General features: G+C 38.5%; 1 protein-coding gene across 3 annotated transcripts in view; it reads right to left on the reverse strand.

The window, feature by feature from the left end:
- Window positions 1-12,923, reverse strand: part of TM2D3 (TM2 domain containing 3) — a 15,747-nt gene extending 2,824 nt beyond the window's left edge. Inside the window, exons 1-5 of one of the 3 annotated variants that reach the window (XM_030577132.1) lie at window positions 12,734-12,923; window positions 11,369-11,467; window positions 3,791-3,948; window positions 3,292-3,466; window positions 2,564-2,639 (exon numbers count right to left, since the gene is read on the reverse strand). In XM_030577132.1, coding sequence (XP_030432992.1) covers window positions 2,564-2,639; window positions 3,292-3,466; window positions 3,791-3,948; window positions 11,369-11,467; window positions 12,734-12,827 — 602 coding nt within the window. In that variant the 5' untranslated portion in view covers window positions 12,828-12,923. The remainder of the gene's footprint in view (window positions 1-2,563; window positions 2,640-3,291; window positions 3,467-3,790; window positions 3,949-11,368; window positions 11,468-12,733) is intronic. The other 2 variants (XM_030577131.1, XM_030577130.1) reach the window with 2 other exon arrangements.

Raw genomic sequence — 12,923 nt, forward strand, 5'->3', positions numbered from 1 at the left:
ACAACCAGCGCTGCAAAATTTTAGATGTAGACATGGCCCATGTCAGATCAGTTTTCTAACAAAACGTCTGTTACTTTTTTTGTTCACATAACTTATGATAAATCAAGTAGTACAGGCTCTCATATCAGCCCTTATATAATTCACCTTTTAGGGGAATTTTGAATTAACTTTTTTTTTTTTTTTTTTTTTAAAGGAAATAATTCTTGTTTCACAGTCAAGTTGTACAAACGTATTGAGGTCCTGTGACAACATCCAAACCACCACAGTGAGTACAATGCTTTGGTGTTTAGTGTGTGAAGAATCGAAAGTTACAGCCTGGTTTAACAGTATAGCATACTGGCACCTCTTCCTAATGGTCATCTCAATTCTCTTTTTAAAAGAGTTGATACCTATCATGAGCCAGCTGTAACCAGTGTAATAACATCTACCCAAGTCTGGAACATCTCTAAAAGAGTCAACTGCCTCATTCATCTCAGTTGCTCAATGATAATTTACATCTCAACATTGTTAGCTGTTTCATTGCTCATTAAACTGTGTGAGAAAAGGAAGTGCTGTATTCACAGATATTGGCTACCGATGTGTGTAGAGGCTAAGTGAACCATGGGCCAAATCCAGATCGCCGGATGCTTTTGAATAGACCACAAATTTATTTGGAGCATAAGTTTTCACAGGCTAAAACCCACTTCATCGGATGCATGCAGTGGAAAATACAGTAGGAAGATAGATATACATAGAGAACATGAAAAAATGGGTATTGCCATACCAACTGCAACAAGAGTAATTAATTAAGGTGAGCTATTTTCAGCAGGAGAAAAAAAAAACTTTTGTAATGGTTAGTATATAGATATTCAGGCCTGTCTGCAAATACACTTTAGGTGTATTTTTATTACTTAGCTAGTTATAGAGGTATAAAAGAAAGAATCAAAAATCACTGTCTGTGTAGTGGCCTTCTCTTACTGTGACAGTTTGAGGCCTGGTTCTTTAGCAGCCATAAACTGGGAAATGTATGGTCACGTCCTCACATTCCAAACTAGTCATATTAAAATAAGGCAATCTGGGACTGTTAGGAAGGTGATTCGATCTGTCACCTCCAGAGAAAGGGAAGAGCCTAAAAGATGTAAAAGGAAACTTAGTTTGAGCGCATCCTGTCTGGCAAGAACTCACTTATCAATAGATACAGCTGGAGAACCCTTAAGTCTGTATAGATGTAGTTGTGAAATCCTTACTTCTGTATTGTTTTGTATGTTTATTTGCACGGTCTCTGTCTGGTTCTGTAATTGTTTCTGTCTGCTGTATAATTAATTTTGCTAGGTGTAAACGAATTAAGGTGGTGGGATATAATTGGTTAGCTAATCATGTTACAATACATTAGGATTGGTTAGGTAAATTTTAGTAGAATGATTGGTTAAGGTATAGCTGAAAATATTACTATATAAATTAGGGGCAAAACAGGAAGTAAGTTGGGATTCGAAAAATAAGGAAAAGGAACTTAAATTTAAGTTTGCTGAAAGTTCACCCCAATAAACATCGAATTGTTTGCACCTTTGGACTTCGGGTATTGTTGCTCTCTGTTCGTGCAAAAAGAACCAGGAAAGGATAAGAGTGAAGAAATAAGTTCTCTAACAGTAATGATAGTCAGGATGGCCCATTTCCAGCAGTTGACAAGAAGGTGTGAGTAACAGTAGGGGGAAAGAAATTAGCATGGGGAAACAGTTTTTACTTTGTATAATGACCCATCCACTCCCAGTCTTCATTCAAGCCTAATTTAATGGTGTCTAGTTTGCAAATTAATTCCAATTCTGCAGTTTCTCATACACCATCATAGGATCTAATCATATCAGCCACACTACCAGAGGCTCGTTCACCTGCACATCTACCAATGTGATAAATGCCATCATGTGCCAGCAATGCCCTTCTGCCATGTACATTTGCCAAACCGGACAATCTCTACGCAAAAGAATAAATGGACACAAATCAGACGTCAAGAATTATAACATTCAAAAACCTGTCAGAGAACACTTCAACCTTCTTGATCACTCAATTACAGATCTCAAAGTCGCAATACTCCAACAAAAAAACCTCAAAAACAGACTCCAACGAGAAACTGCAGAATTAGAATTCATTTGCAAACTAGATACCATTAAATTAGGCTTGAATAAAGACTGGGAGTGGATGGGTCATTATACAAAGTAAAAACTGTTTCCCCGTGCTAAATTTTTTCCCCTACTGTTACTCACACCCTCTTGTCAACTGTTGGAAATGGGCCATCCTGATTATCACTACAAAAGTTTTTTTTCCTCCTGCTGATAACTCACCTAATAGCTCACCTTAATTAATTACTCTCGTTCCAGTTGGTATGGCAACACCCATTTTTTCCATTCTGTGCATGCATATATCTTCCTACTGTATTTTCCACTGCACGCATCCAACGCCCACAAAAGCTTATGCTCCAATAAATTTGTTAGTCTCTAAGGTGCCACAAGTACTCCTGATTCTTTTTCCATTTAATGAAAGGCATTCATATGTAATTTGCACTTGAAGTTCTGCAATACTTTGAGTCTACCTTAGTGCCAAGGCTGTAGACCATTTATAGCCTCCAGTCCAGTTGCAGTAAAGCATCTTAGGAAAGACACGATTACCTGAGAAGAGAAATTAAATACATTCAAATCCTGATGCCATGAACAAAGGCCAAAGATTGACTCAGGAACTGAAATCTGAAGTGCAAATATGCCAAATTACTCTTAACAAATATCTGTTCTGCATTTAAATAGCATCAGTAACTCAACCTGTCTTTTCTGATGAGACCACAGTATGAAAGCCTGAACACTGTCTCCATTTCCTATACTTTCATAGATGGGTTTCCACCAAAGCACCACCAAATTAAGAAAAATCAAGAGCCAAGTCTATTGATTTAGACCCTATATTAAATTTCTTGTGATTTCAAATGTTAATTGACAGGATGTTTTTAATCTGTGCCATAAATAACACCTCAATGCAAATTCTGTTGACACTGCATTAAATAATTCCATTGAAGAAAGTGAACACAGGAGAGAAAACACTCCCAATAACCCTAATGTAAGACTACTGTTGTACTGTTGAAACAATGGTTCTAAGCATCATATCATAATTTTAAAATATTAAGTGTCAGACCAGAAAGTGAAACTAAACAAAAACAAACTAGACATTGAAATAAGTTATATGCACATTTATCCATTACACTGAACAAACATATGTTCAAGAATTCTTCACTAAAGAATCCTCTCTAAACCATTCATTCGTAGACCAACTTACCTAGACAATGAATATGATCATGCACTGTACAATTGGCATTATATCGTTGTCTTGGACAAGAGACTGTCATGCAACTTGTAGAACTGGTACACACGTAATCAGTAGGTTCAAGCTGCCAGCAAAACTGGCAAGTCATGTTGATTGTGAAGTTCTCCACTTCATTGTTTCTCTGATCCTATAAAGAAGAGTATTATCAATGTAAATAATCTTAAATATTATATCAAGAATGTTTCACAGGATATAAATAAATAATCCTCACAGATTTCACTGATGTGCAAAGACAGAACAACAAGATGATACATTATATTCAGCACTTAGATAGTTGGGTAATGAATACTAGAGAAGTGTTAAAGAAATAATTATATTTGCTATGTAACTATATTTATGCCTAGAAATTTGTTTTGTAACATATTTATGAGTTTTAGGACATAATTTAAACTACACTGTACCTTTAACAAGTGACAAATTCCAACTACAAAGAAATAAGTTAATTACTTACAACACAATGAATTTGTGGCTTAATCTTGCAATCAAAAGTGGCTGGCTTCCCATATACGCAGGAGAAGTTTGTTTTACATGTCATGCAGTCTGGAGGCAATTTGCTGCACAGCCCATTGCTGGGACACTTACTCAGGTAAGATGGAATCTCCGTAGTCTCTGAAGGGTGAAAGGATATGTTAAAAATAAGAGCTTCAGCATTACCTACACTACAGTATAGGCACACACTTCTACTGTTTGTTACTTCAAATAATTTCATAATAAAGTACTCTCCACTTACAGCTAACATAAACCAGTATCTCATATATTAAGGCATCCCACCTCTAACAGCAACCAGTATCAGATGCTTCAGAAGGAAGAACTCTGCAGCAGAGCTCAGCAGCAGCCAGCATTGGCCATACACCATATACCAGCATTTGTAAGTCCATTGCTATCTTGTCCCACCATGCCATCAGCTCCACCTTCTGAGACACCTGGTCTATCAGCCACAACTCCCTCCTGAAAGCACAGGGCTGGAGCACACAAGCACAGATTGGAGACCATCAACTCCTGTGACCTCCTGCAGGGAGTGAAGATTCCTCTCCCTCGTATCTGTCACCTGCAAACCTGGGAAATGGATTAAGATCCTGATGCCAGTCTTCCCCCTCCCTCCGTGGGCTGATCTGTTGTGTGTGAAGAACCAGTAGGAGAGTCTAAATCAATTGGAGGAAGGGCAGAATGAAGTGATCTGTGTTGTGGGGAGCACCAAAATTAATAGGTGGGTGTTTTCAGCAGTGGGCAAAGCACTGACACATCCCAACACTCTCCTTCCCCATACCTCCCAGCTCACACCACAGAGCCAAATCTGACCCCTGCCCACTATGGGATAATCTGTCCCAGGGGAAACTTCTTCTTATCCTAAGATCATCAAAGGTCAGTTTATAACCTGAAGCTTGAAGGTGTATATTCCTTCCAAAGCCATTTAAATATTTTACAGATCTAACTTTGGATGCTTATTATCCATATAAACATAGAATCCTTTTTTTTTTTTTCAACCAGGCTATGCTTTAAGCCTCAGTAATATCTTGTACAATAAAATCCTATCTAATTATGCACTACATAAAAAGAATCCACTTTCTGTAAAGTTATGAATTTGGCACCACTCGATTTAACTGAATGTCCTTTTGTTTTAGATGAACAGTGCCCAAGACCAGAAGGGATCACCGTGATCCTCTGCTCTGACATCTTGCATAACACAGTCCATAGAACGTTCTTGAATTAATTCCTGTTTCTAAAAGCATCTCTTTTAGAAAAACATGTAATCTTGATTTAAAAATTGCCAGTGATAGAGAAGCCACCATAAACCTTGGTAAGTTGGTTTCAATTATTAATTGACCTCATTGTTAAAAAAATATATATATACACACCTTATTTAAAGTCTGAATGTGTCTAGTTTCAACTTCTAGCCATTAGATCTTATTATACCTTTGTCTTCTAGACTGAAGAGCCCATTAGCAAATATTTGCCCCCCACATAAGCACTTACAGACTGTAATCAAGTCACCCCTTAACCTTTTTTGTTAAGCTAAATAGATTGAACTCTTTGAACTGTAAGACATGTTCTCCACTCCTTTAATTGTTCTCCTGGCTCTTCTCTGAACCCTCTCCAATTTATCAACAACCTTCTTAAATTGTGGACACCAGAACAAGACACACTATTCCAGTAGCTGTCATATTAATCTCAATACAGAGATAGCAATAACCCTACTCCTGTTTGAGATTCTTGTTTATGCATCCAAGGATCATAAAAAACAATTTTGGCCACAGCACTGCCCTGGGAACTTATGTTCAGCTGATTATCCACCAGGACCCTCAAGTCCTTTTCAGAGTCACTGCTTCCCAGAATAAAGTCCTCCATCACGTAAGTCTGGCCTACATTCTTGGTTCCTAGATGAACGATTTTACAGTTGACAGCTTACCAAGTGATCCAGATTGCTCTATATCAGTGATCTATCTTCTTCATTATTTACCACTCACCCAATCTGTGTCATTTGAAAACTTTATCAGTAGTGATTTTATGTTTTATTTCACATTAATAAAAATATTAAATAGCAAAGGGCTTGTATCATGAGAAACAGAAAATACATGTCCCTGTAGTTTCTACTTATCCTTTTTGAGATGGGGTGACCAGAACTGAATACAGTATTACAGGTTACGTTACTGATTTATACAATGGGAATTTTCCATATTATCCTCCATCCTGTTCCTTAGGCATTCTAACACTGTTTGCTTTTATGACTGCTGATGAGCAGTGAGCTGTTCAAAATGACATCCAGGTCTTTCTCCCCCATCTCCAGTTAACAGAGATAATTTAGAATAAGTAATTAGAATGTGTCTGGGTAGTTTAAAATTTTCCCTCCAGTGTTCACAAAACAATTTCATCATCCAGTGTGTTCTTCATTCACTTAGCTTTATTTAATATTCTTCATGGTCTTCTCTGGTTTTGACTAACCTAAATAATTCTGTGCTGTCTGTAAAGTTCTGACATCTCAGCCCTTTTTGAGATTTAATACATTAACCACCACTAGTCTTAGTGGAGTGACACACGGTTCTGTATTGTTACCTTAACTTTTTGCCATGATGAAAATCATGAACCAAGATATCTATCCAAAGACCTCAAAGTGTTTAAACATTAAGATCTCAAACATATTTACAGAGTTCTATTAGCCAATATCATATTTTCAGAATGCTGTATAGTCATGCTAAGTTGTATAACTATAAAATGTACTCTCAGAATGCTTTGTATTGATAATAGATTTCTTGTGGAAATTTATTTGGTGTTAACCTGCTGTAACCGCTCTTTCCTTCGCATGTGTATCATCTGTCAGAATAAGATGGATATTCTGTTGAGTCTCACCAAATATGAACAGTGTGCTAGGTATGGCTGGTAGAGATGTCTTTGCCGTCTATAAAATATATACAGTACTAAATAGAGGAAGGGTGTACAGTCTTTGGTAATGCACTAGAACTTGTAGAATCTTCGATCTGTTGTAAACAAGAAGAATATAAACAGAAGCAGAATTGAGCTAATATTTTGGAACAGATGAAAGACGTAAACACTAAGATTGTTCCCCGTATTGGTAGTATATTAAACTTTCTGTATTGTGCTTAATAAACTGATTGAGCCTGGTTATCTGACATCATATCAGTAAGGGAACTGAACTATGAATAACTTTTTATTACTGTTAAATTACTAGTCAGATTGGACACTTTTACTCTTCCATAAACACTCAAGCTACAAGTGTAAAAATGACATAACTTTTTAACACGACTTCTGCTTCTTATACTAGAGTCATAAATGCCAGTTATTAACAGTAGCACATTTTACACTTAATTTATAATTCACTGGCTGGGACCTGCCACTGTGCTCTCCTGTCCATCAAGTTTATTGTTCATCCAAGCCTTCCCAAGGGCACTACCCATGCAAACCCATAAAAGCAGAAAAATGATCAGTAAGAGACCTTGGTTCTATATGTGGCTCTACTATGGACCTGCTGTGTGACCCTGGCCAAGTCACTCTAACCATGTCTGCATATGTCTTGTCTCCTACCCTTTATCTGTTCTTCTCTGTTTAGACTGTAAGCCTTCTGAGGCAGAACTCTCTTATTACATTTGTGCAATGGGGCTGATTTCAGTTGGGGTCTTTAGGTGCTAACAAAAGTTATTTGTGTTAAGGGGATCTTAAGAATGTGTAAATATAAGAATGGCTATGCTGAGTCAGACCAGTGGTACATCTAACCCAGTTTCCTGTCTTCCAACAGCAGCCAGTGCCAGAGGCTTCAGAGGGAATCAACAGAACAGGGCAATTATCAAGTGATCCATCCTGTCATCCAGAGCCAGGTTCTGGCAGTCAGAGGTTTAGCTAAACATAGTGAATGGGAAACAGCCATTCATGGACCTATTCTCCATGAATGTATCTAATTGTTTTTTTTTAATCCAGCTATTGGCCTTCACAACATACCATGGCAATGAATGCCACAGGATGACTGTACATTGTGCGAAATACTTTCTTATATTTGTTTTAAACATGGCTACCTATTAATTTCACTGGGCAGCCCTAGTTCTTGTGTTATGTGAAGGGGTAAATAACACTTCTTTTTTCACTTTCTCCATACCATGCATGATTTTATAGACCTTTGTCATCTCCCACTCAGTCATCTCCTTGTTCATCTTAGAAGCCACAGTCTTAAAAATCTTATATATTCCATACCCTTAATCATTTTTGTTACCCTTCTCTGCACCTCTTCCAGTTGTAACTGTAATATACCTTTTTTTCAGATGGGGCAACTAAAACTGCATGTAGCATTCAAGGAGTGGTGTATCTTATTTATTTCATAAATGCCAACATCCACACATCACATTAGCCACTCACTAGCCTATTCCGCCCATCCCCAAGGAACCCATTTCCAACTCACATCCAGAAAACTTAATTCTAAGCTCATACTTTCTCCACAAAACACCTAACTTATCACACACTTACCCATGCACATTTGTGAATAGAAAGTATGTAAATACTGTGGAGACTAGAGCTGAAGTTTTGCATAACAATGAATTACCTATTTTTGAATTGAGTGTGAGGTAGAAGCAGATTCTTATGGAGGCACAGTGAAGCAATTAAAATACCTGATTTTATTCAAGATTTAAATCCATGTTAATCTTGTTTTGCACGCATCCTTTAGCTGTTTTCCTAAATGAAGGTTTCAGAATAGTAGTTGTGTTAGTCTGTATCCGCAAAAAGAACAGGAATACTTGTGGCACCTTACAGACTAACAAATTTATTGTAGCATAAGCTTTCATGGGCTGCACCTCACTTCATAGGATGCATGTAGTGGAAAATACAGAAGGAAGATATATATATACACACAGGGAACATGAAACAATGGATGTTATCATACACATTATAAGGAGAGTGATCAGTTAAAGTGAGCTGTTGTCAGCAGGAGAGAAAAATAACTGTTTGCAGTGCTAATGAAAATGGCTCATTTCCAGCACTTGACAAGGACATATAAGGAACTGTGGGTGGGAGGAAAGATAAGCATGGGGAAATAGTTTTACTTTGTGTAATGGCCCATCCACTCCCAGTCTTTATTCAAACCTGATTTAATGGTGTCCAATTTGCAAATTAATTCCAATTCAGCAGTCTCTCATTGGAGTCTGCTTTGAAGTTTTTTTGTTGTAATATTGCGACTTTTAGGTCCGTAATCAAGTGGCCAGGGAGGCTGAAGTGTTCTCCAACTGGTTTTTGAATGTTATAATTCTTGACGTCTGATTTATGTCCATTTATTCTTTCATGTAGAGACTGTCCGGTTTGGCCACTGTACATGGCAGAGGGGCATTGCTGGCACATGATGGCATATATCACATTGGTAGATGTGCAGGTGAATAAGCCTCTGATAGTATGGCTGATGTGATTAAGTCCTATGACACTATCCCCTAAATAGATATGTGGGCAGAGTTGGCAATGGGCTTTGTTGCAAGGATAGGTTCCTGGGTTAGTGTTTTTGTTGTGTGGTTGCTGGTGAGTATTTGCTTCAGGTTTGGGGGCTGTGTGTAAGCAAGGACTGGCCTGTCTCCCAGGATCTGTGAGAGTGATGTGATTAGGTCCTATGATGGTATCCCCTGAATACTATCAGCCACACTATCAGAGGCTCATTCACCTGCACATCTACCAATGTAATATATGCCATCATGTGCCAGCAATGCCCCTCTGACATGTACACTGCCCAAACTGGACAGTCTCTACGTAAAAGAATAAATGGACACAAATCAGACACAAAATGGACACAAAGCTTATGCTACAATAAATCTGTTAGTCTCTAAGGTGCCACAAGTACTCCTATTCTTTTTAAATGAAGGTTGAGTCTCATTGGTAGCTAACCATTAAAACATGTTGATTTGCATCTTAATATAGCCTTTACACTATACCAAAGACAAATTTGAAATAATCAGGACGATACACTATGTCTATACACATTTAAGAAATGTTATAGCTTAATGTTTTCAGATTCTTAAATTTACTTTTTTACTTGTAAACATTATGAATGACACATTTCTAATTTACTAGATTAATTTTTACTCATGCTTTGTGCCAATCTGCATTTGGATAGAAATTGGAATTAAATTAAAAATGCACACAAACATCATTTTAAAATTGTTTTCTATTATATAAGACTGCTTTTAATTTGCATAAGAAAAAATGTATCAAAGCATATTTTGCATTTAAAGCTGATTTATTACACAAAGGAAGTATTATTTGTAAATAGTGAATTGTACTGATTGTCCTTAGTCAACATTTCCATCAATATTTTAGAACTAGTAGAGCTCATCCTCTAACACCTTGCTTTTATTCCTAGAATCTAAGGAAAACAGAATTTCCTGCTTTTTCAATTCCCAATCAGTTTCTCAACTTTGATTAAGCAAGTCATTGAACTGAACTAGCTGTATGAACTCAAATGAAGAAAATATTCTCTGTGCCTGCACAAAAGGCTACTGCTGTCAAAAGCTGGCTTAGCACTTCAAAAGTGACTTCCACCAGTTCAGTGGACGTTACTTTTTTTTAAAACTTAAGCAGCAAACATGTTTTTATTTAATAAAACTAGTTAACAGATTACAGCAGACTGTCAATTTGAAATGTAATTTTAAATAGGTTTATTTTTTAAAAAGAAAAAAAATCTACGTAAACAAAAAAATCAGATACAAATAAAATTTTCCAATATTTTAGGGTTTTGGTTTAAAAAAAAAATCATTGTTTTATATCCAACCTGTGTGGAAGCATGGAGTGTCACTGAATGGCTAATATGACATGCAGGTGTCAAGTCTGTGAATGTAGGTTCCCCTAAATTATCATGTGGGATTTGCATGGATGGGTTTTTCATTTACACAGCCCTAACTAGCAGTTATAGTCTTTTGGAAAATAATTCATGGTGCCTCAGGGTACATCTACCCTGCAATTAAAAACCTATGTCTTGCCTGTGCCATCTGACTCAGGCTCGGGGCCATCAGGCTAAGGGGCTGTTTAACTGTAGTGTAGACACTGGGCTTGGGCTTCTAGGACCCCATGAGGTGGAGGGTCCCACAGTTTGGGCTGGACCCTGAGCCCCAGCTTCTATACAACAATTAAAAAAAACCTCTTTAGCCCAAGCCAGCTGGTGATGGCCAGCTGTGGATATCTAATTGCAATGCAGATGTACCCAAAGGGTGCAGTGTACCTTTTAATAATGATATACTCTGTACAGTTAGTTTTCTAATACTAGAATTCAAAAATTGTATTATTAAATTCAGGACTACTAGGGAAAAGGCTTGTATGGCTATCATTGGAACAGTTTACCAAAGATTGTGGTGGATTCTCTAACACTAACTATTTTTAATCAAAATTCAAGACTATGTTTTTCTAAGAGATGTGCTGCATGCATTATTTTGGGAAATTCTCTGGCCTGTGTGATATAGGTCAGACTACATTATCACAAGAGTCCCTTCAGGCCTTGGAATCTATAAATCTATTGTTTTCTTAGGACCTTTTATAGAAGAACAGACACTTGTACCTGTTGCTCTAGTATATGGAGTATTTGTACTTGGAGATGTTACACCTTTTGTAGACACAAACTGTTGTTTTGAGTGCTCTGTTGTCATCAAGGATCCTGCTATAAGAAAAATTAACAGATTCAATGCACTTCAATTACCGTTGAGAGGATACAATAATTCTAGAATTTAACTGGTCTTCAATCACTGTTAAATCCCAGCACTCTAATACAAAATATCAAGCTGCCTCCTGACATTAAGAGTCATCTTTGGAATAAAATTAATATTTAAAAAGCTCCACAGATTTCCCTACTTTGTTCATTAGGATTTTGCACTTTACTCCACTTAAGACAATAAAAGTCAATTTTAATCAGTTTCACTTTTAAATTCTTGTGACCTAGTAGGAAGCTACACTATTTGGAATGCAAATATTACAGTATACTGTCTATTACAGAATAAAAATAATTAAACATCAAGTAATACACTGGCCAGTTTAGCAGGAAAACTGCACCACCGAACTGGCTGGAGACTATGGCCCCAATTCTGCAAACAAACACTTACTAAATATTCAACTCTGCTCATGTAAGTAGTGGTGGGACTACTCATGTTCATAACTATTTGGAAAAAAACCCCACAAATTATACCCATAATGCATGATCACACAGGGTATATGGGGTGCACACCAGGATGGGAAAATAAACATGTGGCCTGTGTTGAGAAACCCAGAATATCTTATAAACAACATGATAACACTTTTCAAGACAAGGAATCCATCTAAGCAGCACGATCTAAAAGTCATTTTAATCTACCTAACATTTGTTGAAAATTCTCTTTAGTCCCATAAAAGTCTAATTCTTTCTTGAGTCCTTAACTCTTGGCCACAGCAAGATTCCTGTGGCAATGAGTTCCAGAGATGAATTATACACTGTACTAAATGATTTTTTTATATCACTTTGACATTTGTTGTTTATGCTAGTAGTTAACTGCACCACCACAATGCAGCCCCTCCCCAACAGAGGCAGCCAGATCACCACCACACAGCGCAGCAGCACGGAGAAAAAGGGCCACTGGCTTATGGCAAGCGGCTCCATAAGCCGAGGCCACGTTCTCCCAGAGCAGGCAGGGCTCTGGGCTCAGGCTAGGCTAGGCCAAGTCCTACGGGCACCGTCAGCCCGAGCTCGCCCAGCACGGGCGGCTGCATGCGGACACCAGGGCAGCGGGACGGGCGCACGGGACGCGGACTTAAGGGCCGCTCCTACCGGCCTACGACCAGGGAGGGCAAAGCCGGCGGGAGCGTGTACGGAGGGCAGCGGGGAGCCGCCTTGCCAGGCCGAGCAGTGCCGCGGCCCCTCCTTGGCCCTGAGGCGGCGGGTGGCGCCCGCACTCACCGCGGCCCGAGAGCACGTAGAGCTGCGAGACGAAGAGCACGACGCTACAGAGCCGCTTCAAGGCCCACAGCCCAGACACCACCAGTGCCACCATCTTGGCTCCATCCGGGGCCTCGCCGTCCCCTTCCCGGCAGGCGCAGAGCGCGTAGACCCGGCCCGCGCGGGTGGGGCAGGAGGAGTGACGGATATT

The sequence above is a fragment of the Gopherus evgoodei genome, chromosome 10 (assembly GCF_007399415.2).
Source record: "Gopherus evgoodei ecotype Sinaloan lineage chromosome 10, rGopEvg1_v1.p, whole genome shotgun sequence".
Lineage (NCBI taxonomy): Eukaryota > Metazoa > Chordata > Testudines > Testudinidae > Gopherus > Gopherus evgoodei.